General features: G+C 41.0%; 1 protein-coding gene across 2 annotated transcripts in view; it reads right to left on the bottom strand.

Annotated features, from left to right (window-relative positions):
• Positions 1 to 1,450: 1,450 nt before the first annotated feature.
• Positions 1,451 to 27,545, bottom strand: part of NARF (nuclear prelamin A recognition factor) — a 35,272-nt gene continuing 9,177 nt past the window's right edge. For both annotated transcript variants that reach the window (XM_054977108.1, XM_054977109.1), the window contains exons 5-12: positions 27,051 to 27,183; positions 24,509 to 24,643; positions 17,002 to 17,120; positions 15,158 to 15,287; positions 12,580 to 12,652; positions 11,869 to 12,006; positions 8,214 to 8,371; positions 1,451 to 7,076 (exon numbers count right to left, since the gene is read on the bottom strand). In XM_054977108.1, coding sequence (XP_054833083.1) covers positions 6,835 to 7,076; positions 8,214 to 8,371; positions 11,869 to 12,006; positions 12,580 to 12,652; positions 15,158 to 15,287; positions 17,002 to 17,120; positions 24,509 to 24,643; positions 27,051 to 27,183 — 1,128 coding nt within the window. In that variant the 3' untranslated portion in view covers positions 1,451 to 6,834. The remainder of the gene's footprint in view (positions 7,077 to 8,213; positions 8,372 to 11,868; positions 12,007 to 12,579; positions 12,653 to 15,157; positions 15,288 to 17,001; positions 17,121 to 24,508; positions 24,644 to 27,050; positions 27,184 to 27,545) is intronic.

Here is a 27,545-nt window from a genome sequence, read left to right as displayed (position 1 = left end):
TTAGAATCATTTGTTGTCCTCTCTTTACTTTCTGGGAAACGATGGGCTTTTAGGACTTTTGTGCCAGTATGTACCTGTGTATTTTGTAACAATTTTCAATAATTACATTTGCATTAATTAACCACTTTTAATTTGAAATATTGCACATTAAATTTCACAGAAGCAGTGTGCTTTAAAAACATCTATTGTAGTTGCTTTTTAGTACTTCCTGATTACAAAATATATCACAAAATGGCAAAAACATCCTTTAAAAAGTGTATTTTATTTTTGTTAGAATTTGATTAGTCAATAAAACCTTAATCAAATTTGTATTTTAATCAAAGTAGATTTAAAAGATATTTTAATATAAGCACATACAATAACAGTGAACTACTAGTAGAATTGTAAAAAGGATTTCCCCTTCTTTCACACAGATGTTGTTTAAATGTTATTAGCTACCCTGAGCCTGCTTGTGGGGAGGGCGGGATATAAATATGAAATAATAAAATAACTTATTTTCATAGTGTCTCTGACATATCATCATTAAAAAAATAGAGGAAAAGGTTGTCTTCTGAATTATTGTTTTTATTCATATTGCTCACTGACGTAATCAAGGAAAGAGTTATAATCAGGTGACAGCCTTAATATTTTGCTTTTGGTGTAAAAATGGTCACTTTAACTTGCCCCAGAGCACTCAAAGTGGTGTACAGCATATTATACGAAAAAATTAAAAGAACATACTTAAAAATGTAGCAATAAATAAAAATATTGCCACAAACTTGGCTTTGCCTAAAGGGACATGCAAGGGGGTGGGACCAGAGTTCACAACAAAAGGCATGATAAAGCTTCTTGCTGATGGTAGATGCCTTTTCCATTGGTCTTAACTGACAATGCCTCTGGCCTATCAGTTTCTATGAGATGACCGATCTTCTTAACTGAAGGGAGGGCAGGGGTGTGTCTGTACATGTATAGAAAGCAGAGTTTAGATTCTGGTAGAGGCAAAGAGAAGCAGATGGAGACTGCTGTGCGTGGCCTAAACCACCTGGGACATGCAGGTGCGGGGTAGTGGTTCTGATTCCCAGCAGGAGTGCATCTTTACCTCTTCCTGCGCTCTACTTGTATATTTGTAAATAGACCAAATATGCTATTAAGTCTCCAGTGCTCTCTTCTTTGAAGGGAATGGATCCAGGTAAATGCTGCCCTTCAGACTAATCACTGCCAGGAAGTGGGGCGTGCATAACAATATATAACAGAGACCAACCATAACAATCTTTGCTTGCGTACTGGTTGCATAAGATGTAACAAACAATTAGGATCAATTCTACTGTCAAGTAAGGTGAGGCAGCCCACTAAAGACAGGATTGTTTGAGGTAATTGTCAACGATTCACATAAGGATTACATTTTTCCATTGGAAATTTGGATTTCTCCCCTAGGCATTAACTGGCACTTAGATAGAACAAAAAAAAAGTGTAACAAAATGCAATTATGTTTTTTATTATTTAAGCCATTCAAATTCATATTCCACTGGAAGAAGCTCAGATTATTGAATATTATCCAAGTACAATCATGTTGAAAAGGCAAAGATGAATACAAACATTTCTGTTTAGATATATCTCAGCTCAGTCTGTAGTCACTTCAGCTATTAAAAACATTTACAATCTCCTTTGGCTTCGAGGTCCAGTCGTCTTGATAATGATCTATTGTTCCCTTTTAAAGACCCCAAGTAGATAATACATAGTATAGATGTTATCCCTACTAGACTTCTAGAATAGGATGCATGTACAAAGTAGCACCATTCAGAGCATATTCACATTACTCTACATGTATTTTGGGAATCCAAATTGTAACCCATGTTGAATGTCCAGAATTTCTGTTGGATTCTTTTAAGGTTGCCATTTGAACATAATTCCCAGGATAAACAGGAGCTTTGTGGCACCTGAAAGAACTAACACAATTGTATTCCTTTATAAGCATTTGTGGGCTGTAGTTCATAAAAGTTTATGCTGAAATAAAATTGTGTTCGTCTTTAAGGTGCCTCAAGACTCGTGTTTATTTTTACTGCAACCTACTAACACAGCTACCTTTCTGGAATTATCCTCAGGAAGGTATGTTCCATTAAATTTGGTGTAATTGGCTTCCACATAAGCCTGTGCCGTGTATCTGTAAGACTGATGCTGCAAGACTACATTACAATGCCAGCATATTTCATGGTATCAGGGGATGCACTCTGATAAGATATAGCTATTCTGACAGTATACTTATTTGTAACCCTAAAGCAGTCTATATATCATGCTTCACTCCATGTATTTTATGCCAATAAAGGACTGATTGACTGATTGACTGGTATCAGGGGTGGGTGGGAATTTTAGGCTAAGCTGAGGGCTGTAATTGTTTTCCATTTTTAAAAACACCTAATTTTCACACTAATGTATATTTCTCACATCTCATATGTGTTTCACAACATTCAAATGAAGAGTAAAGCACTATGACTAGATTTCCCCAGGAATATTAAAGATTCTTGGGAAAGCAGAATGACTGTAGCTGTAATGAAACAGCAGCTCATTGCTTACTTTTCTTCAAGCACAGGGCTACCAATTTCCAAAAGATAGTAGGTTGCTTCCTCAGTTCAGAGTTTCCGTTACAGTCCCATTAAAGAATTAGGAGCTGTGATTGATAGGTTGCACCCATGGTTAATAATTGGGAGCTCTTGTAATCAACTGTAATCCTGAAATTGCATGTACACTGAATATCATGAAGGGGATTACATTCAAGTGGCTTAGATCTCACCTAACCTTAAGAGACACAGGAAGCATACTTCATCTTATCTAGATGCATAGGGGTCATTCTGCTCAGTGAATTCCAGATACTTCCTACCTTTTAAAGGAGCAATGAAAGCAATGATTGCAACTCATTCACACTGGAACAGACTGTTATTTTAATTGGACAAAACTGCGTAAAATATACAGTTTGTAAATCCTTTTCCAGGCAGATCTAGATATAGAAATCTAGATTTATAGGCTATCATGGTTTCTGTAACCTTTAACCATCATATAACATGGCAAGAGTAAGTAATTTACAATGAAGTACTTTGAAGAGTTGATTTTAACAGACTTAGATTAGTAATTCTGCATGGGATTGTACTGCCAATTTTGTTTCTGTCTCACTAAGGTGACTATTCAAGTTACCAATATCCCATATCAAATCAGAACTGTGAACTTCGTGCCCCACCTACACATCCCACTCCATCCTATCCACAGTTCCTGCATTGAATGTTGAGCATATAGCTCCAGTTATGTCTTTCATTTATTAATGATCATATGTGAAGGATGGAAAGGCTGTTACTTAGGTCCACAAGGCAGGAGATGTGTAACTCTGGTGGTATGCCCCTGCTTTATTTAGGTGGCTCCCTTCTGGTTTGGTGTAGGGAGGGCCAAGAAAACCTGCTATCCTGTGTGTGTTTATGTAGTTGTATTAGAGCTTCAAGATAAAGGTATACAAGGTATGATCTTGCTCACTGAATCGACTCACAGGGTAATGTTTTGTCTATCAGACAAAAATGGTGAACCATTATGGCATCTACCCTAAATGAAAGGAGGTTAAGCGGTCAGAAATAACAAAATGTGACTTTTTAATAGTAGGTTTATAGTACATATTCCATTGTAAAAGTGGGAAGGAGGAAAACTGCATTTTCGGAAAGCATCTGCATGCCACCCTCGTTACTACTAACTGACCTAACAAAGGGAACTTGATTTTTGAAAGCTTATACCCTGGTAAATCTCGTTGGTTTTAAACGTGCTACTGAACTTGAATCTTGGTCTTCAAGCTATACCTAGTATAGCATAGTGATACAGAATTTTACTCTGTAATAGATTGCTTTTCGGAAATGGATAACGGTTTTTTTTTTGCTTAACTCCTCGATTTATATTTAGAAATTTCTATTTTGGCACAGAAAGACAGCTCCTTTCCTATCACAGCAAATGGCAATTAACACAATCCATGGGGATTTGTGCTGGTGGAATGTTTGACCAACAGCCTATAAAATTAAACACAAAGTCTGTATTGAGAACCACATTTTTCAAGGTCGATCATACACACCATAAATAATAAAATTTAGCTATACAACTGTAAAGAAAATAAGATTTAACATAATGGCTTAGATCCTGTGATACGTTTCTGCTAATGGAAGAGGGGCAATTTCCACTAAGACACACTGCAGAACCCCAATTTGCCCCTCTTGCTGTGCCTGAAGGTCACTTGTTCCCTTGAAGCAGCATTTTATAGAGCATTTTGGGCTGCAGCAAAAAAAAAAGTACTGTTCTGCTGATAGAAATGCCTTCCATGAGTGGAGATCTACCATGGGATCATAGCCAATATATCACTCAAATGTATACACAAAGACAGAACATTGAATTGTAATTATTTTCTTATGTAAGACCACAATTATTGCATTGAACATGTTGTGGGGCACATCCTAACTAACCAAGAAGACAGAATAAAATAAAATAACTGGGCATCATAACCTGAAGTTACTGAAGGTTGTGCATAAGTGCTTTTGCCTTACCACAGACATTTTGATGTCTTAGGATGGCACACAACTGGGAAAATTATCTGGAAAACACCATTTCTTCTCCACAGCACACCCTCATGATGAAACAAAAAACCAGCTCTGCATATTGCATGTCTATCCCTTGATACCTCCAATCAGCTGAAGTACTCTTATGCACAGGGACTGAAGGAATCGGAAGTACCAAAATAGTGCACCTGAGGCCCCACCTGCTGGTTGCTCTGAATTCCTTTCTTAATAGTAGTATATTTCAACAGTTTTTTAGTTCCTACACCCATTTGATGTGATTATTATTTTTTGCAAACGCACAACAAAAGCCTGACAAAGAATATAATCTCAAATTTGTGTGTGTAAACTAAATCCATAAATGCAGAGTACAGCATATGCATCTCTGTGTTTTTGCTGCTGAAGGAGCTGCACCCAAAATTTAGAACCACAGGAATTTTTCTTCCCATTATAGTATCATTTTCCACATCTTGCCATTATTAGTCTGCACCTGGGCAAAATTCCATTGCCTTTGGTGTAAATTAAGAGTAACAATTTAGATGTTTATTTTATTTAAGAAAAGTGAAGCACCAATGTCCTCTAATAGACATTTAGATCCCTGCCATGCATAGTTCTGGGCCTTGAGATGCCACTGTTTTGAAGGACCATAATTTAAGAACGCGATAGGGATTCATGATCCTGAGTAAAATTATGATAAGGCTTATCTATATATTTTTTTTGTTAAGAAAAAAAGAGGGAGCAATTCTGGAAATCAATAGGCCGAAGTTGCAACGAAGTTTTTGAAAATGATTTGGGGTTTTTAGATTTTAAGCCTCTGATAACAGAAAAGGAACCACAGAAGCCGCAAGATTTTTTCCGTAGTTACATTTCTGAACAGCATCCATCTAAGGAATCCTAAGGGGGAAATGCAAAGTAGAAATCACAGGTTTGGTACTATGGATTCAATCAAGTGTGGTTGCTATACAACCTCTGTTTATTTCAATGGGCTTGCGCTAGGCTCCCATGCATGCACCCATGACATGAACGGAGGCTGCACACTAGCGATGCTTGGTTGATTGTTTTGCTGCCACAGTCCCTCCTCAAGATAAGCTTGCCAATGAATAATTCTGGTGTAGCCGCACTGGTCTTGACAAATGTCAGAATCTGATTAGCACTGTGTGGGTTTCCTGTTTCTTTTTCCATAGACAATGGTGGGAAAGAATCTGATGTCAAGGTAAGGGCTTAGCCATCATCAGAAAAGTCTACACCCCAGAAAACAGGATTAACACCACTAAAAAAAGCTGAGGAATCAGCTCTTACCTATGTGGTACAGACTTGGCATTAGGCAGGCTTCAGTGCAATAGAATATATTCCTGGATCGGGTCATCTTTCATTGTGAGATAATCTGGATTCAATTTAGTGCCCTCTGTATCTAAACTATTTCACTTACCTAGATTAGCTCAACTCTCAAATTTTGGCCCACAGATTCTTCTGGCACTTATTTTTATTGCTACCTTATCTTTTTACTTATTTAATGAGTTCACCCTAAACTGCTGATAAAAGATGGAAAGTCCCAAATCCAGTCTCTGACTTGGTTGCCTTCTCACATCTTTCTCAAAGGCCAGGATCTCAATATTTACAGGCATAGTACAACAGGCTAGGAAAAGAAATCAGTAAAAACAGGACAACAGAAACAGGGAACACGTTCACCAAAGAAAGCAAAGAAGTCAAATTAAAGCTGATAAAAAAGAGAACAATTGCCAGTAGTTCTAGGTTCTCTAGTTGCAACCCTGGAACCCCCCAAAATATGAGGAGGTGGATTTGGTGTAGTACAGCAGGGAATTATATCACCAGCCAATTTGTTTTGTTATATTTTGGTAACTTACGACGTTCGGTAATGAGACAAAGTCCTAAAACACAGAACCTTTTGAGAACAATGAAATTCATGGTAGGGGATTTTTGGCACAAAGAACTATGTACCTAAGAATCGGAATCAAGCATATGGCAATGTGCACTGATTCTGTTATGCCCCCTACCATTCCAGTGTATCACTGCTGTACATTGAGGGATTCACTGTGCCTTACAAAAAAAACCCTGGATACACATACTTACAATATCAGGCTCTGATTAAATAAAGACATTCCAAATATGCAAGGACTCAAGCAACAATGTGATCCTACATAGTCTCAATGGGAATAAAGGCAGTTCCAGCTCTGTTCACATAGTGCCTCAGATCTCCAGTTGCATAGAAGTTGCCAGTGCTCCAGGTACCACAAACCTAATGCAAGTCTCGTAATCTGATTGGTCACCACTTGATATCTAAACTGTTGGCAGCTGGTTTTTCCATGCTGTATTTAGTATGTAATGTTTCCCTGACCCGGGTAGAGTCCATCCCTTCCAACCACTCCTGATAAAGCTTCTGCACGTGCCCATTGGTTTCAGGAAGCTGGACAGGAACGGCAGCGTATACATCCTCCATCTGACGGAGCAGTGCTTTGTCTGGCTTTCCATCTTCAGTTTGAGCCTGACCCTTCCCATTTAAGCACCCTAAAAGGCCAAAGACAAGAGAGAGAACTTGATTTCTCAGGAAGTGAAATGATGATAGTGCTAACAGTATAACACACACAACTGTTGGCTCTAATTCAGCACAGCACTTTAGCATTTTAAAAATCCCTATGCAGTCTTTTTTTCAGATACGGCATTCAAAGTGGCTTCTTTTAAAAGTCCATTAAAAACAAGAACCATGAAAATATGGTATCAGTAAAGCAAACCAAACGACAGAAGATAAGCTAGCTGGCATCAGATAAAAGAGCCAATTAACAGCAGCTCAGGCAGCTGTAAACAATTTACAAGCTCCAATATAACAACTTAAAAGTGACAGTAGTACTCAGCCAATGCAATCCCAGCGAAAACTTACGGAACATAATTAACTGTCCCCAAAATGTAGGATAACAGAACAGACTCTGCCTAGAGCCCAATGTGAGATTTCCTTTGAAGTTGTTTCCTTCTTCTCTTTTTTCTTTTCAAGTTTTCATTCTTTTGACTTCCTATGGTTTTTAGCATCACTACCCATCTAAGCCTTTAAAAAAGATCCTGTTATTTGTTTGATTCCAAATGAGTCCAAACTATTGGGTTTATCTCATAGACTGCACAGTAGTGCGGCATTTGGGTTTACTAAGAACTGGGACTGCAAAAACAAAGTAGGAAAATACAGGGGATTTTTTTGTTTTAAAAAGGCACCAGTACTCATATATAAGGTAGAGCCAATTTTCACCAGTTCTCTCCTCACTCTACAGATCTCCATAAGGCTTTTCCTAAGGGTCTGCTCTCTTTCTGTGTGTAAGTGGGGCAGCACAGTACACAAGGATCAGGACTTGGGAGCCCCCCACAAAAGGTGTTAGCACTCAGTACTAGTGAGTACTCTCTCTCTCTCTCTCTCTCTCTCTCTCTCTCTCTCTCTCTCACACACACACACACACACACACACACACACACACACACACACACACACAGAGAGAGCCCTGGAAATATATATATTAAAGTTTTTAGTTTTGACAGAATTTCATAAAACATCACCCTCTATCAAAACCCAAGGGGCAAAAGCAGAATAGTTAGCTCTATCTGCAACTTTTCCATTGCAAGAGAAAAGGGTGTGAGGGGAGCTATTTTACATCTGAACATTACCTCCAGGACAAGCCAAAACTTCTACGAAGTGGTAGAAACACTTTCCCTTTTTCAGCTTTAAAACCATATTTTGGATGTTTCGAAATCCATACGCTGCTGCAAAGCGTAACACTGTCTCCCCATCTTTTTCTAGCGTGACCTCTTGGAAGTCTTTGTTTCTGAAAAGACACACAACGAAGATTACTCGGGCGCTGTGTGAAACATTAATTTGAAAACTATTAGAAACATTCACAGTGCCGTCCCAAGCAGAGTTATACTCTTCTGAACCCACTGATTAGAAGAGCGCTGCCAGAGTTTCACAGGCATGAATATCGATGAAAAGGTCCGACGTCCCACATCAAGCTAACAGCCCCTAATGCTTTTCAACTATCTGGTGAGGAGGCTACTTTTTTCAGACTAGGACATGGGGAAGAGTCGGATGACTTTAATATACTCATCACGGGACTGCCCATTGAGAGCTGATGCCTCTGACGGTTCAGAGCTCCACAGTACAACACATAGCAGCTTCCCCCATCACATGACAGTGCTTCAGGAAAGCAACAGGTTTCTTATAGCCTTCTGGGTTTAATTGAAGGTGCTCATTTTCATTTCAACACTGACCGGTGCTGGGGCTGGACTTAGGGAACGCCCCAGGGATACCCACCCCAGAAACAAGGCTTGCAGCCCCCCAGTCCAGCCCTACCACCCTTAACACTCCCCCAGCCAGGAGAGGACAGATGTCAAGAGACACCAACAAGGGCCAAGAATGCCAAAGAAGCCCCAGGTGCAGAAAGTTCAGGCAAAGCCCCAGGTGAAAGAAGCTCAGGTAAAGCCTCAACAACAGGAGGCAGGCTAGGCGACATCTCCTGGGTCCTAACAACTGCCAGTTACCCAGTCAGGGCTCCAGGGCAGCCTCTTTCCTCAGCCCAGGGGAAGAACAACAGCCCAGCCAGGGGGAGAAGAGGCAGAGGGCAGAGGCAGCCAGCCAGTACCAACTCAAGCAGCAGGCCAAAGGCAGCAAAGGAGGCACCAGGCCACACTACCACCCAGAGGCCGGCAGGAGAGGTGCAGCAGCACAGCAAACCAATAGATAGGCTAGAAAGGGCGGGGAGTAGCCTGGAAGAGCGTCACAAAGACATTTAAAACAGATATGCTACTTGTCTTGCAAACAGGAAGTCAAAGCAAGTCCCAATAATAAACTTTAAAAGTCTTCATAGTTTGGTTCCTTCATGCATTATCTCTATAAATGCAATTATACAATCTATGAACACGGTGGCATTCTTGACTCCCGCCCCCTGCAATTATCTTCTGTTCAAAGTATACTACAGGTCAAATACCTTCTGGAGAGCATATAAAACTTTCGAAACCATTTAGAAAGTAAGCAAGAGTTTTTCAACAGTATATCTTTTATTAATTTTGTTTCATAGCCAGTTTGCTACCCATGGCTAGATTTTCAGAAGAGGACACATCACAGATTAAAGTGAATGAATTAATAAACAACCTCAAACTAAGGATCTGAAATATAATTGCAAACTAATTAGCATCTGGCTGGCCTGACTGGTTTGGGGGCTTTTTGCTAGTTGCTGGACAAAAAAAAAAAAAAGGATTCCCACCCCCTTCTCTAGTTCTCTCCCCATTTACACAACTCCTGTTTTAAGATTTTTAAATATTTTAAATTAAAAAAAATGCACACATGAGCATTGGGCATGCACGCACACAAACAAGATAGTGCAAGTCTTGGAAACAGGTGTATGTTCATGTGGTACCAATCTGCACATAACAATCTTAAAATGATTACTGCACCATTATCTCTTAAGTCTTCCCACAGGGATAACGTTGAATAGTGAATGGTGACAAGAATAGGGCTGCTATGGCAGAAGGTTTCCCACTGGCAGTCCTTTTTGTCTGCTGCCACTCAAGAGTGATGGCAGGATAAACAAAAAACACCAGCAATATCAACAATGTCACCACGTTACCTGTGGGGAAAATCTGGCAGTGATGTAGGGTAGCTCTTTTTACCATAAAGTTTCTGGAAATCCCTAGACCTACCCAATGTCATCAACATGATATACTACCATGTTCCTGCCCCCAATCCTCCCACTGGTTGCCAGGCTTGGTGTGGCAACTAGGCTTGCTAGGCATCAGCTTATGGTTGGCAGTCTTCCAGCAATGTATACCTTTACCTGCCAATTGCTGGCTTATTGGCAGATGGAAGCAGGCTGGAGAGAGAACAGAGGTCAACTGTCCTTGGCCAATAACATGACTTCTGGAGCAATCCGGATGTGAGTGTTGCGTTGATGCCGATTTTTTAACTATCAGCCAAAAACATATTGTTAAGAATTGGCCCCAGCACGACACCATTGCTTGGTGGGCATTGGAAGTGATGCCATCAGTCAGAGAGAATGGGCATGCACACACACCTGGTAAGTTTCCACCCCCCCAACCAACTCTGGGTTGCTGGGGAGACCTGCCAACCATACCGGCAACCCTAGAGTGATTCCGCACATGTTGGATAATGCACTTCCAATCCTCTTTATAGAACATTTGGAATGCATTTTTTTGTGTGCAGAACAAAAAATCCACCTCAAATGATTGATAAAGTGCATTGAAAGTGCATTATCCAACATGTGCAGAATCAGCCCTAGATGAGAAGGAGCTTGGCCTACTAACTGACACCTGGAGTGGTGAGTGGCACTTCTCTATAGTGTCCAACCTTGGTCAAGGAGAACAAAGCACAACTTATCTGCCACTTGCCTGTCTGGGGAAGACTACAAACAGCACCATCAGCAGCGATGGGAGCAACTAAGCCAGCCAAGTACGTGCCTTGGCTCTCTTTCTTGAGTTACCTGCACTGCATCTATCTGCGTTTTCTGCCATAGATTCACTGATTATCTTTGTGACTGGTCTCAGGATCAGTACCATCTGTAAACTTAATTTAGGTTTTCTAAATGCTTAAATCTTTGACCATGTCATTTCTACAGGCAACCTGACCAGTAGTCCATGATTCTCCTAAGTCAACTGTTTTGCCTGTAGGTTATTTCCTGTTTCTTAATTATAGTACAGACTGTCCTGTGAACTATAGGGACTTAATATCATGTCTGGAAAGAGGTGATTAATGCAACAGCCATATATCTTAGATGAATACAATGTTTTCTATGAGCTCTATGAAGAATATTCCTGGGAGCTCTATTCCTGGGAGCATGCACCAGAATTTATTTTAAGAAATTTATTTTAAGAGTTTCCTTGCCGTGAAAGGGTCTTGATTCCAAATTGTTACCCTTACATAAGAGATATTATTCGCATAGGCAGGAAATCCCAGGTTATTTAGCTGTTTACCTATGTTCCCTATCTGAGGTCACTGTGCTGTCAGGATGATAAGGAAATGGTATCGCTTACATGGTTGCTTACCCAGAGATTTAACAAAGGCAAATCAAGAACCCACAACTATATAGAAGATCTTTTGTGTGCCTCTAAAAATGTTAAGGGGTGCACATGACAAGCTTATGTTTTTGATCATGTGTATGACAGGGTAGATATACATACTATGATTGGCCATGGTTCCCTGGCATGGGCATATGCATTGAAAAACATACATTCATTGCTGAATCTGCACAAAGTGACTGCCTGTTTTCTGAACTGATGTTTCCAATTAATTTAATTCAGATTTGCTACTTACTTCAATACTTTGTATGTGATTTCCTTCACTTCAGTATCAAACAGCTCCTTGGCAGCATGTTTAAATATGTGCTCTAAGTAACCATCTGACCTCCTTCCATTATGCCGGATTAACTCTCCTTCTGTTATTCCACCAAACCTAATAAAATAAGGGTGGAAGTCAAAAAGGTAAAAAGCAGTCTGGTTCGCTTTGCAGTTCCTCTGCACAGCCTAATTATCTCAGATCTGTGCACAAGGAACTAATACTATATTTTCCTTAAACAGAATACAAAAAATAAACTGAAAAACCCACCGATAAGTCTGTATCTGAATTCATATACATTTAGAAGATAGCAGACATTTATTTTCACTGGTCAGCCCCCTGAGAAACTGATAACTATCCATCTCTGTTTTCTGCCAAGAGATGTGCACCATCATTTTAGATGTACGCTAAAACGAAGGGAGAGGAGGGAAGATCGAAACAGTCTATTGCTGAATCATTACGGCAGGTATGATGATGCAAATCACAGATAACACAGCCTGTTTTTCTCACAGAATAACAGAATGAAAACAATTTTATGATTTTTCTCTACTCCAAGTTTACAAAATTAACTACTGTAGAAATGTGACAGATTATCATGAGGAGGATTCATGTTTTTGTTCTTTTCCCGTGAATGAGATGTTCGATTTATTTCAGACTGGTCACCCAAAGCATCCCAAAGAAATTACTTACAGAGTATCAAAGGCCACTTCAGCTACTTCTTTCAAAGACGTTTCTCTCTGTTCCATTATTTGGAAGATTTCACCTGCAAGGGAGGGGAACAGATTTCACCTTAGGCGCACAGAAACATTACCAGCCAAGAGCTGGGGGAACGAAAACTTACACATAAAATGGCCTATTGTAACTTGGAGAACCTGTGAATTATCAGGATTGATGCAGTGGGAGAGACTGCCATTGCTGTTCTCTTGCCCGGCTGCTCACTTTTCTCCCCCATCTGTTGACATACATACATACACACATACGCACCGTTAAATGGCAACAAACATATGGCAACCCCAGCAAGGGGCTTTCAAGACAGGACACTCAGAAGTGGTTTTGCAACTGCTTTACTCTGCAGGGTCTTCCTTGGTGGTCCCCCAACCAAGTACTGACCCTGCTTAGCTTGCAAGGTCTGATGAGATTGGGCTATATAAGGCTGCCTTTCCTCCCTCTGCTGAAATACAGAGGAGTTTAATTTTGGCCCATAGGAAATAGGATGAACAAAGGGGTCCTGGAAATACAATGGTGAGGAACGGTAAAGGTCACAGCAATGGGGAAAATAATGGTAGGGTACCCAGGTTACAACCTGGTGACTTGTGTGTGTGTGTAGGGGAAGATATGCAATTATGTGAAATGACAGCAAGAACAAGTTTTCTGGAGAAAATAAGAGGCTTCCCTCCATATTATAGCATCAAGTTTTCTAGGTGTGTAAAAACACACACTTACTAGAATTCTCAAATCAGTGAAAGGCATTCCTGAGCAAATTTACCTTGTGTAAGACTGTTATAGACTTAAGGGTGGGCCTTTTCAACCCCCAAAACGTAGAACTCCTACAGGGAGTGCCTCACCCCAGGAAGTGAGGTTGGTGCCGAGAAAACTTTTTTTTCCAGAAAATGTTTTGTAAGGCCTTCGTTTTAACATGCCAGTGATGGCCCCTCACTAATCTTTTATTGCTTTTTGGGCCCTCTTGTTTGACAGTATATAAAGTTTAAGATTATTTTTAAATTTTATAGCTTCCAGCACCCCAGCTCCCCCATTAATGCTATGACAGGCTCCAAACTATACCAGCATCCCTGAATTATCTCCCCTCAAAAGAGAGATTTCATCCCCATCTCCAAATATCCGGTAAATGTGTTTTCAGCTTTTCCTCTATGAGAGAGAAATACAAACTTTATAAACGAAAAAAGAAAACTGATGAGGTAGCTAATAAGTCAGTACAGCAGTTGCACACACCCCTTCTCTACTGTTAACAAAGTTATGTGTACTAGTCTTGGACTTCCAGACAATCAGGGAACCTTCTCTGCTTGCTGCCCAGCCTGTCCTGTCTCACAACTAGTCACAATGGCAGTGTTTGCTGGGTGGACAGCTAAGCTGGTCAGGGAGAAAAAGCAACAAGCACAGCAACAACTGCTGACACACACTAAATGTGTGAGGAAATGCCCCAGCGGGGGCTTTTTTCCCCGACAAAGAAAAACCTACCCTTTCCTCACTAACTTAGTAGTACATTTATATTGGAATCCCTATACCAAAATTGCTATGTGACTTGAGCAGAGCCAGGTTTTAACAACACAGAGCCAGGTTTGAACAATATAGCCTGCGTCAGGTTGCTACACTGAGGGGATGACACAAATTATATTTTGGCAGATTTTTGTGGATGTAGGAATCCTTCCATATAGGTATGAAAACAAACTGGCTTTCATATAATCACAGGTGAGCTAGGAGTTATTGAAACCATGCTCACAGACTTAGACTAAGACTTACATATAAAGCAAAGGCTCAAAGAGAGCCAGCGTAGTGTAGTGGTTAGAGTGTTGGCCTAGGATCGGAGACACCCAGGTTCAAATCTCTGCGCTTCCATGGAAGCATGCTCGGTGACTTTGGGCAAGTCATGTACTCTCAGCCTAACCTACCTCACATGGTTGTTGTGAGGATAAAATTGAAGAGAGGAGAAGAATGAAAGCAGTTTGGGTTCCCATGGGGTGGGGGGGGGAGGAGAGACGGGGTATAAATGAAGTAAGTAAATAAATAAATAACTACAAGTGATAGGCAGCAGATCTATGTTGTTCAAACCTGGCTCTGCTCAAGCCACATAGCAGTTTTGGTATAGGGATTCCAATATAAATAGCAAGGGAAAAAAGAGTGAAGGGAGCTGATTGTATTTTTGCACCTCCACTTCTAGTTCTTGCAGCCCTCTTCCCCTCATTGCTTCTATCACAGCCAGGCTCACACCCTGCATCAGAATCTGGTTGGGGAAAAAATGATATGTGGTAGCAGAATTTGGTAGGTTAGCCATAACGAGATTTAGTATTTCATGTTTTCCGTTTGCTGTTAAAACTGGATCTCCCATCCACATGCCTCTACCTCTTCTCACACACAACATAGTTTAAATGCTACCCAGCCTATTCAGATTTAAGTACATAGATCTGCTGTTCCCATGTGCAATCCGAGCCTCATAGACATTCAAACAGACCAGCTGGAAAGTCCAGTCTGACAAGTAAGAGTCATATCATAGTTTTTCACTGTAGATGTGTGTTACAAAGAAGATGCCTACCTGATGTTAAAACACAATCAACATCCTGAGAGCTGTACAAGGGGGCGTAGAAGTCTTCTCGCAAGGCTTCCAGTTTCTTATCATAGCAAGGGGCCACAATTATATGGAAGATTTTTTCAGGAGACAGATTCTGATGAATGAAGGAAGCAGAACAAACGGAATTGCTAGTAAAGAAGCCTCTGGAATGAAATATTGTTTCAAAGACTTTTAAAGAAAAAGCATTGACACAGCCTGCATCGGAGAATTTGGATTTTAGATCAGAATCTGGTCCCTGAACCTTTCAAGACAATCGTTTTCTCGGTCGCTCAGTTGTTATGGGAGTATTCCAATCAACACAGCTACCTCCATCCATGCAGCAAAACTGCAGATATTTCAAAGACCTTTTCCGTTCTTTTCAAAATCAACTTTTAAAGGCAGTGTCATTTTTTTCTCCAGCACTTGAGAACAGATCTCTCACAAATTGGTAAGGGGAAAAAATCCTGCTAATTTCACTATTTCTGCTTTTGATAGTAGATCTGAAACTGCAAAAACTCGAGAGCAAGGAATTCCCGCCTCTTGCAGTTTCAGAATGTGGTACCATAATCTGGCTGACAATTCTTGTCTTGTCTTGCTGTGCTGTGTCTGCTATGATAAAAATGATGCTGCAAGACAAGCACCACCGCAGAGATATCATGCAGTCTGATTTGGTGGGTTATACAGCATCATGGTATTCTTGTGTTCCCATTGTTACTGCTGATTAACTGGGATCACTTAAGGAAGAAGAATGCTTGGCCAAAATAATAACTGAGTTGAAACACCAGCAAGGGGAGAAACAAGAGCACCATTGCACTTACGTATTTATATCTCCCACTTTTTTCTCCGTGGGAACTCCTCACCCCACTGTCAGTCCTAGGGTGTCAGTCCCTGGTAGTTAGATCCCCAAGCCCCTCACAGCAAGCAGGCAGGTGCATTGGTTGAAGAAACTTTATTTAGAGATCTATTCAGTTCAGGTATGCACTCATAGGTAGAAGCTGGGAGAAGTGATTAATCAAACAAAGGAACTACTGATATAGGGGAGGTTTTCCCGCCCTTAGCATTCAGGCGTGAAAACCCCAAAAGTTACATGGGAACAAAGCAGTTTAGTCTAGACCAAGTACAGAGTGGAATCATTCCCTTCTGTGAAAAAATACAATTCAGCACACAGCTGCAGCTCTGGCCATCCAAGGCCACTCAGAAGTGAAAGTGCATATTTTTTAGAGATAAGGAAGAGCCTGCTGGCAATTTGGGAAATTAATACGAGCAGTTTAGATACCCTCAGGAGGCTTATATAAAATGCATAAGATACAGTACCTAACTTTGGCATTGCAAGTATAAAATGTAGTGTAAGATGCAGAATACAACAATTGTAGAAATGTCTATATCATTCTTAGTATAAAAGTCAGAACACAGTGATGGCATATAACACAACAATAGCACGGATGCTGCATACATGATACCCACAGCTAGGATGGAGAAGAAACCATCACATCCTCTGCAAGTCCCTTTTATCTAAAGCAGAAGGGCAAAAGACTACACTACTGTGTCTAATACATACTGTTGACGTATGTTCCCTCTATGTAATTTCTGCATTGTTTAACGAGTCATCTTAACATTTATGATTTGTTTCAGTTGTTTTCAGATTTCGGTAATCCAAATGCCATTGTATTGTTTATGAGATGTCTTGTTGATTGTATTTGACCTACACACTATGTAATCTGCCTTGAGCCTCAGTGAGAAAGGTAGACTATAAATAATGCAAATAAATAAAAAAATAGCCTGGTTCCTCCAGAAGTGTCAGTCCAGAAAAAAAAATCAAAATTACCTACCTGCTGTTTAGCAAAATAACCCTTTACAAGAGAGCCCATTATCTGTTGTGGTGATTTTGCAGTGCAAATATATGGAGTCACTAGACTGGAAAGGACTCTCTCTGCATACTGTATCCAGCCTACAAAGAATGAATAGGAAAGACAGGTCAGGTATCCTGGAGTTGGATTCATAAACCAAAGTAGGCAAAAATGAAGCAAAATGGAGAAACAGGGAAATGAATGGATCTTCTAAGAAATCAAGAACATATTTTAAAACACTCTCCAGGCATCCCTTTCTATTATGCTGATCTGATACCTGGAAAAATAACTCTGGAGAATATAATCTTTTTTGCTTTCCCCATCTACTTAATTGTGAACCACTTCAAATATAACTTTCCCCCCCAACATGGATAAATCTCAATGTAGGAAAAAAAATACACAAATGATCATGAACGAGGTGCAACATAAGAGGTTTTTTTAAAAAAAATCACAGACCACCTAAGCAACATAAAACATGTGCCACTGTTAAGGGAACATTTTACACAAGCCTACTGCAGTGACTTTTAGTCAGGCATCAGCAAATAATAATAATATGTTTATTGCTTTTCCGGCCGAAGCCATAAGCCATACAAACACCAACAAAATAAGAACTGTACACTTGAACATACCCAATTCACATAGACATAACTCGTCATTATCACTTTAAACTATCTAAACTCATGAAAATCTTGTTTCTTTGTCACCGTGGCTAAAAAGGAAGCCACTATAGCAGAGGTTTGATTGTCAGGAAAGTTATCCGACTATAACACTGAGATTGCCCAAGGAAGGAAGGGAAGCTTTTCTTTTAACATAATAGGAATAATAAATCTCTCCCTTTCCTTACTCCACTTAGGGCAAAAAACTATTATATGATCCAAGGTCTCTAACTTTCCTTGTCCACAGTCACAAACTCGTTCAGAATAAGGGAGTCCTGAGAAACGACCAGAAAGCACTTTAGAGGGGAAGGAGTTAAGTCTAGCCAATGTGAAGGCTCTGCGTTGAGCTGGAATCTTTAAAGAATAGCAATAAGATGGAATAGCCTCTGGGGGTGAAAGTCCCAGGGATAAGCCCGAACATGTACGTCTGGCTCCCTGGAGAGTACTGCTGTAATCGAGATCCTTTAGTTTTAATTTTATAACTCTGAGGGCCTCATTTGTCTGTAAAGATGTTATATCAATATCCAGAATTTTTAGTTTCTGGTTAATTAAATTAGTTCGGCTACTCTTATAGGTATCCTGCGAGATCAAATGTGCAAAACCTACTTTCCCTGAATTGTCCTTGTAAATTTCCTTGTTCAAGAACAACTTAAAGGCTGTAATCCATGCTCTCTTCTCAATTGAGGGTTGGGCGAATTCCACCCTAAGTGCAGTACCTGCTACGCATCTCAGGACTGCTGCTATCTCCCTCAAAAATGTGTGTAGAGGGGTGTCAAGGTTGTCGGATACACCTTCAATCCACACTCCACACCCATAAAGTATCTGTGGGATAACATTAGCATTAAAAATCCTAATGGCTGCTGGTATATGTTTTGCTCCTTTGGAGTAAAAGAATTTTTTAATTGCCATTGATGAAATGTTTGTGGCCTTCAGAGCAGCCTGAATATGTTTCCATGATAGATTGTAATTAAAAGTGATACCAAGATAACTAAAGGAGGGGACTCTCTCCAAAGCCCCTCCCAGTACTCTTATCAATTTGGAGCCATTATGGAAGGACCTGGAAAATCTCAGGACTTTTGATTTAGCATAATTAACTTTAAGTTCCTCATTATTACAATATGTGATAAATGCGTTAATTAGTGATTTTAAACCTAATTCTGTTTTGGAGATGAGAGCATCGTCTGCGTATAAAAGAATCGAAATTGGAGTATTTGCTGGATAAGGGGGGTGTCTGGTATGTGATTTCACAAATGGAATCATATCATTAATGAATAGATTAAATAAAGATGGAGCCAGCAAACAACCTTGTTTCACACCTTTATCGGTTTGAAAACTTGGAATTGACCCTGCCAGTTGTACCTAATTTGGGCGGAAGTGTCAGTATATAAGTTCATAATTAAATATAAAAGTCTTTTATCTATTGTAGATTCTGACAATTTACGCCACAATCTACAATGATTAATAGAATCAAATGCGGTCTTCAAATCCATGAAGGCCGCATAGAGTTTACCGCCGGGGGGTGCCAAATATTTGCTTGCTAGATGGTGTAAAACCAAACAATGATCCATAGTCGAGGCCCCTGTACGGAAGCCTGTTTGTTCAGGGTAGAGTACTGCTTCTTGATCCATCCAATCTGTTAACCTATCAAGAAGTTGTGCCGCAAAGATTTTCCCTGGAATAGAAAGTAGACTTATAGGACGATAGTTATGAGGGTCGGACCTATTACCTTTCTTATAAATTGGGATTATAATTGAAAGCTTCCAGTCAGACGGCATGGAACCTGAACTATTTATTGATGAAAAGATGGGAGCTAAACAAGCCCCCCACCAATCAGGGTTCATTAGGAACAATTCAGGAGGGATACAATCCGGTCCGGGTGCTTTGCCCTGTTTCAGACGTTTTATTATATTAGTTATTTGGCTTGGAGAGACCATTGGCCAAGTTCCAATGTTCTCATTTGAAAAGCAAGGTACTGTGATAGTGGTCTGTATAGGTTCTTTTGTACTCTGAAAAAGGGCACTAAAATGAGAAATCCACTGGTGTTTGGTAATATCTGAGTTTTTATGTGAGTAAGTAGATGAATTTTTGACTAGCTTCCAGAAAAGCTTATGATCATTTTTTACTGTCGCTAGATGAAGGGATTCCCAGTCTTTCAAGGCTGCCAACTCTTTCTTCCTGTATCTTTGTTTAGCATCAGCAAATTCCCCAATGAGAACTCAATTCTCAGGTACAAAGGGCCCAGAATTGGACTGGGTCACGGCACATGCAGAAAAGAGTCTCCTAACTCGCTTGCTCCCCCATGCTGTTTTCCTAATCCATAATGGTCCCAGGGTACTATTTGCTTCATTGGCAGCTGTACATGTAACCCTCCGTACACATACAGCCCCCCAAATCAGCAAATAGTGCCTTTCTCACTGCATGCTGTGGTTCCAATCTGAACCGGAGCCCTGTGCTCTTGAGAAGCGTGTTACCGGTCTGAACTCACAGCTGATGTCTGACCAAAAGTCCTCATGGTAGATACCTGTAAAATACAATGGGTAGTTAGGCCCTTAGCAGCAGCTGTACTAACAGTAACTGACGCTGCTTTGGGCTTTAATTTAACCAATCAGGCATGATTATGTCACGGACACTACATGTTCAGACAGATTTGGATGTATGGTGGTGTTGCTGAGAACAAATTAAACCTATTCCAACTTGAGAGGAATGCCTCCAGGATTGGTACTGCCCTCATTCATACGAACTCCAAAAATAAATCCAAAGGGGCTGGTGATAATTTTGGCAAAATAATGTTTTCAGCTCAAGTTCATAGGGTAAGAAGCTGATGTCCTTGTCAGAAAAATATTTGCACAGCAAATGATAGGATACATGCACATATGTTTTATAAGAGGGTAGAATAGGTAAAAGTAGTCCCCAGTGCAAGCACCGAGTCATTACTGACCCATGGGGGGACGTCACATCATGACGTTTTCTTGGCAGACTTGTTACGGGGTGGTTTGCCATTGTCTTCCCTAGTCATCTACACTTTACCCCCAGGAAACTGGGTACTCATTTTACCAACCTCGGAAGGATGGAAGGCTGAGTCAACCTTGAGCCGGCTACCTGAACCCGGCTTACGCCAGGATCGAACTCAGGTTGTGAGCAGAGCTTGGGCTGCAGTACTGCAGCTTACTTACCACTCTGCACCACGGGGCTCCTAAGAGGGTGGAATAAATGTCGTCTTATATGTGTAGAAAAAGAGAACATTTTAAGCAGTCCTAAATTATTGTGTTTCCACATATACTTTGTTTTTGTAATTGTGCATCTCCTGGATTGTAGGACTTATCCCTAGCCACCAACTGGACATTATAGACAAACACATGCAATGAAAACCCAACAGTTTCCTTTAAAATGAACTTTCATGAGCCACAGTTCACTTCTTCTGAAGAAGTGAGCTGTGGCTCACAAAAGCTCATACCCTCTACCACAATTTTTGTTAGTCTTATAGGTGCTACTGGACTCTTGCTCTTTTCTACTGCTACAGACAAACTAACATGGCTACCCATCTTGATCTTTAAAATGAAGGCAGCCATTTTGAGGTATGGAGCAGTGGGGGCATGGTGCTGTTCTAGCAATATGGTTTCTGCTTAAAAAGCCACCTCATCCCCGGCAAGGTTCCAGATATATATTGAAGGGACTTACAGGAGGAAAAGTCATTTGGGTGAAATGATTTTGAACAGAAAAACAGCCACTGGGGAAAGCAATTATGCATCCCCCAAACTCAAGACTGCAGCCTCCTGAAACTACTTTTAATTTCTTATAAAACCTGTTGCCAATTTGCTGTTGATTGATATGCAAAATCTGTTTTACCCCATGTCCTTTCCTTAGTTGTGCATGACTTGGTTACAGCCATATTAAGACTGTAATATACTCTGTAAGGAGCTGCCCTTGAGAAGTAGTCCTGAAATTTCTTGGTTCAAAATACAGTGGCAAAGACCTGCTAACTGGGACCTGGTGCTGTATCTTTCAAGCTGATCCACTAGCAGGGAACAGCTGCAGAATGCTCTCCCTTGCCAGCAGATCTATTTGTTGCACTTACGCCTTGTCTGTGGATGTACTCCTCAGCAGGAAAACACATGCCATTCCTTCCAGCTAGCTCACTAATACGCTTGCTATTGCATTCTTTCCCCAAAAAGCAGAGTAAATCAGGTTTGGGAAAGAGCAAATTGAGGATGAGGAAAACCTAGAAACCGGGCAATTACAGTAGGGTGTTATAGGGAAGCCCCCAATAAAAGCACTCCAGTTTGAAAGCCAAAGTTGAGAAAAACTTCCTTGCGGAGGCCGCCTCAAGTCTTCCTCCGCTATACCCTCCCATATCCATGTGCAAATGAATTCCATGCCCTCTGCCATCTCCAGATAGAAAAGTTTCCTTTCGAAAGACACAGGGGAAAAGAGAAGAGCTGTGTAAAATAGCTGTTGCTTTCAAACACAGAACACCGTTGTCTTTCAGATAATCAGTGGCTGCCTGATGATATTTTAGAGCAGAGGTCTCCAGAAAGGAACTATCAGTTCTGCCATTTGCAGCCTGAGTCATCTTGGAGCTGCACCCAGGAAGCTGGGCTTTTAAGCCCCTGCCTGCACACGGTCACCAAAACAAGCGTTGGTGAAGTTTAATGAGAGAAGTGTCTGTTATGGCATGCGTCATTTCATAAGTTGACTGACCTCCTTTCTTGAGAAGAAAAACAGACAGAGTTCACTTGATTAGCTTTAACCTTGCAGTCCACATTACTCATTGTTTAGTTATGCAAACAGCCTCAGTAAAAGAGCAGCAGGGCCTCGGAGGCTTTTTATCAGCTCCCATACAAACATCCAGCCTTTTCTGCATAGTCATCAGTGGAGCTGCAGCAGAGGAGCTGAAAATGCCATGCGCTGTGGCAGAACTAGGGTCCTTCTGCTTTTGTTCACAGCCTGTGCTTTATGCACCCTCACACAAAGCTATAGTGAGCATGAAAGAGGAGAAAAGGGGTGACTCAGCACACTGGTCACACAATACTTTTCCAGCAATAGAGCTTATTTACTGGACTGAAAGATTCAGCTAACAGAAATCCTAGGAAGTTAGTGCTGTTGTTCTGATTCTCAGAATAAATCTCAACAACAGAGACTGCTCACCTGGCTGAGGTGAGGGAGAAGAGGGGAATTGGGAGGATTTACTGGCTGTTGCACCCCGAAGTGACATCAGAACATTACTAGATAACGCCCTGGCATTGGGAAAAAACCATAGAGTTTTTGCCCAAACACCAGAGCAATTCCGGTAGGCCAGCAACATGATGATGTCACTTCTGGAAATACCGTTAAGTTCTATCCCTTGCCCCTCATAGTACCCACCCACCCACCCCCGGCCAGTTGTAAGGGGAGGGGGGCTGGCAACTGTGAGCAGTTTTTTGAAACTCTGACATTAGGAATCGCTAGATATTTGGGGGGAAATCTGTGAAATGCGCAATCCCAAAAGTGCTCTCTCTGTACATGCCCGAGTGATGTGAAATGGATCCGAGTAATAGCGGTGCTTGGAACACTGCCTTTTCATCTGCTGCTCCAAACTAGCAACTATTTTTCAGCACTAAGTTGCAACAGTACCTAACAAAAAAGCACGCACCAATTTACCAACCAAATGTATTTGCCAGTTTACTGCTGTGTCTTTGTCCTTTATTTTTCTTATCTTCTTCTTGATTTAAAAAATAACAAACCAGACCTGCACCTAGGTGGTTCTAAAGTTAATTTCTTTTTTTCTGCATGGTATGACTGTGGTATTTTCTTGGTGTGGCTGCAATTTTGTCGATACCACTTTATTTCAATGCATGTCTGTTTCCCAGTGGGAAGTCCATCACAAGACGAAAATAAAAAAGAACCACTGTGCATGCAAACTGCCTCCCAGATGAACTAAATTTCTGGTTTGTGTGCAGCTTTTTAAAAAAGATTTCTACACAATGCAGTTGTGCAGCCTTCCACATTTTCTTAGTTGAGCTGCCACAGAACTGATCCTATGCCAATGTCAGTGATTATCTTGGTATACTTGGTTAATCAGGGAATCACACAATGTTGCTATTTTGGCAAAAAATGTTTTAAAGGCTGCGGGAAGGGACTAGGAAGATGAGAGGAAATTAAAACATAGCCATACTCCCTCACTGTCTTACAATAACCCAGCAAGCGCAGACTGTAGATGTGCTGCTGGGAAAAAAGATGAACAGATATAAACATATGGCAAACAGTGTGAACCGATTTGGGGCAGCCTGCCTGCCTGCACAGCTGCAGAAGAGCATACCAGGCTGCAGGGCGTTTTTTCTGGGAAAACAGGTGTGGAACTCAGTGGTGGAACTCAAGACCGCACAATGATGTTCCTTTGGGTCAGCTGGAACAAGGGGGGAGTTTTTTAAAGTTTAAATTACCCTTGGCGAAAATGGTCACATGGCTGGTGGCCCCGTCCCCTGCTCTCCAGACAGAGGGGAGTTTAGATTGCCCTCCGCACTGCTTGGTGGCACAGAGGGCAATCTAAACTCCCCTCTGTCTGGAAATCAGGGGGCGGGGCCACCGGCCATGTGACCGTTTTTAAGAGGTGCCGGAACTCCGTTCCACTGCGTTCCCACTAAAAAAAAGCCCTGCCAGGCTGGCATCTGATGCCAGTCTTCCCAAGGGTAAAGCAGGGGACTTTCCTGGATGGTGTACTTTTAAAACACATAAAGCGTCTTAAGATCCAGAAAATTCCTCACTAAGCTTCAAGGCCTTATTATCTTCAACCAAGTCTAAGCAACCAAACAGCATCCACCTCAATGGTGACCGGGGGAAATGTGTGGAGTTCTCACCTGGGCAAGCAGAAGCAAACATTGGTAAAGCATACTCTTCTTGATTCTGATGGCGGTACCGTTGCACAAACTCCTTCTGGCTCTCTAGAATACTAAAATCAGCAGCTATTGTGGTGTCAAAGACATAATGTACTCCTAGAAGAAATCAACAGCAAGACCAGCATTTTAAAACATAATCAAAATAATTGTGAGGATATGTTTTTTTCTTAGGAAGTTCTAATGCCCATCAGCCTTTCCAAACCTATTTTAAAAATAAAGTCAAAATGTAGTGCATAATTTAAGGTGGTAGAGCAAATCTGCCCTCATGTTTCCACTGACTAGCACGAAAATACAGTGTTCATGCAGACTCACCAGACTGATCAGAACAGCTAGAATTTTTGGCAGAAGCCACAAGCCCAAGAACTGTTCACCAAAAGCAACTATTTGTGAGTTTCAAAAGCAGTTGTGATAGGGCATGAATGGAGACCACCCAATAAATGTCAGAAGAGTATACACAACCTCTTGGGTATGCCTGAAGTAACTTTCTGGATTGTGACCAGAGGCTCTAGATTTCAGTACCCATCCTTACGCTGTAATCAGAAATTGGAACAAAATTATAACATTTTAGCTAAATCTTACGCTTATTTCTGTTACAATTAGAGATGGGCATGAACCGAAATACGAACCAAAACTGAGCATGAACCAGGCCGGTTTGTGGTTCGCAAACCACGGTTCATCAGATCCCATTTCTGACAAACCGCCATGAACTTTAGGGCAGTTCGTTTGCTTCATTTTTTGGCAGACAGCCTGGTGCCAGTCAATCAGTTTCCTAGGCAACAGGGGATGGACTTCCTGCAGACCTTCTTCTGACCCAGAAGTGACCTTCTGCTGGCCTGGAAGTGATGATTTTCTGACCTAGGTGTGCCGTTTTCACAAACTGGTTCACGAACCAGGAGCAGGTTCGTGAAAGTTCGTGGTTCGTGAAATTTGACGAACCACGAACCACATGGTTTGGTTTTTTCTGGTTCATGCCCATCTTTAGTTACAATACACTCTGAAAGGAACCTGAGTTAGTATTGTAATTTTCATGGACTAGGATGGTGAGGGATAAGAGGGAATATGTATAGAGGGAACAAATGCGCACAGATTGCCAGATTAGATTTCCAAAGGAAAGGATACTGGGACTTGTGTGATTTGTTGCCTGGATAAAGGAACCAAGGCACATGAAGTTCTATGGGGCTGTAGTATAAGGGCAAAAGAACTGAGAATCATAAAAGAATCAAAGAATTATTAGAATCAGAATCAACAGTCTGTATGTCACACAGAAAGTCCCTGTCCATCCCTGCTGGTTTATAAGAACACAATCTTAGCCAGTCATAGAAGTACACACACAGGAAAAAGTATTTTGACAGCTTTTACTACAGTCAGTCATTTGGCTGAAGTGGCCAGTTAGTTTTAAATAGAAAATTGGCCATTCAATTGTGTGACTGGCTGCAATAAAAACAATTTTATAAACCTTATGCTGGGTTGAAGCCTATCTAACATTTCCACTGATGGGGGGGGCATATTTGCCAATCCTCCTTCTCACAGCAGACCGTTAACTCCCTACTTATGTTGTTCCTCTAGGAACAGGATAGGGGGAGTTGAGATAATCAGGTTCCACCGACAGAAATTTTTCCATTAGTATTGATTTTTGGTGAAATCCAAGTTGCTGCCTGCAAGCATCTCCTATGTCTGTCAAGGGCTCTGAACTGAGTCAGAACACCCAGCTTTTCTCCTTCCTCCTGTAAGCCAGACTTTTTTTAAAAAAAAGCCTAGATTCTTAAACCATGTTCAGAAGACAGATTTGTATAAACATGTACAGGTGGAAGGAGGATCAGGATTCTGCTCATCCCATTCCTCGCTGCACCTGATTTCTAGGCAAGTGCTCAGAAAAAAATGAAGGGTAAAGACAGTGCATTGAGTGTGTAAACATTGCTACAAATACATGAAGATCTAGTGTGGTAAGGAGGTGGGGGCAGTGGGGGCCTCCCTAATCTATACCCCTCCCCAGTCTCTATAGGGATTGATTAGCTGCATGGGACTCAGATTCAAAATTCTGTGCCAGAAATCTACATTCTATATTCCATAGTGATATTCCAGCACGGCAGACTTCTAGATTCCTTGAACACAAACAATATTAAGAAAGACTTATTCATTGACTTCATTTATATCCTGCCTTTCTTCCATTATGGAACACAAGGTAGCATGCATAAGGTCTCTCATCTAGGCATTGACCAGAACCAGACCTGCTTAGCTTCAACAAGGTTACTGTATCATGTGACTTCCAACTATACCCAGGGATATGCTCTACTTTCAGCCTTTTTGCATTACCTTAAGCATTCTGCTATATCTAAACATATTAACGACTGTGGATGCTGTCATAAATGTATCTCCTGCTAAATAATTGCACAATCCTCTCTTGTGACTTGACACATGCTACAAAAATTTGCCAGGGAAGCAAAATGTAAAAAGAAAAAAAAAGCTGTGCTTGTTTTTTCCCCCACCATAATAACAAACCTACCAAGACTTCTGAGGAAACCACAAAGCCTCTTGGCTGCTTCAGTTACACAGATATTGAATTTAGCAGCAAAATAAGGCAAGGACTGAGGGCATATAGATACTGCCAACACTTTGTGTCTTGAGGTATCACATTTCTGGAAAACAATACGCAACAAAACATACAGGTATATTAGCATTTGACAGTTCAGAATACACTTTGTGGATCAGAATGCCTCCTCTTATCTTATTAATTGTTCTGACTTGGACATTGATCCAGAGTTTAAGTAATATTTATTTGCATCTCCCTTTCACCCTTCCCACTGCTCACTGCCATAATACATTATTATAGACAACAGAACACCGTTCTAAGGAAACTGCCAGTCTCTGCCCTTCTCCTGAATGTTAAGGACAGAAAAAAGAGAAAGAATACCAAATATTGGAAGCAATCACAGTACAGCAGTTGATTTCTCCAGACAGCATAGCATTATTGTGGCTACTGGCTTTCTTTCTCTTTCTT

The sequence above is a fragment of the Eublepharis macularius genome, chromosome 4 (assembly GCF_028583425.1).
Source record: "Eublepharis macularius isolate TG4126 chromosome 4, MPM_Emac_v1.0, whole genome shotgun sequence".
NCBI lineage: Eukaryota > Metazoa > Chordata > Lepidosauria > Squamata > Eublepharidae > Eublepharis > Eublepharis macularius.
Note: the sequence above shows the minus strand (reverse complement) of the source record. Positions and strands in the feature narration are given on the sequence as shown.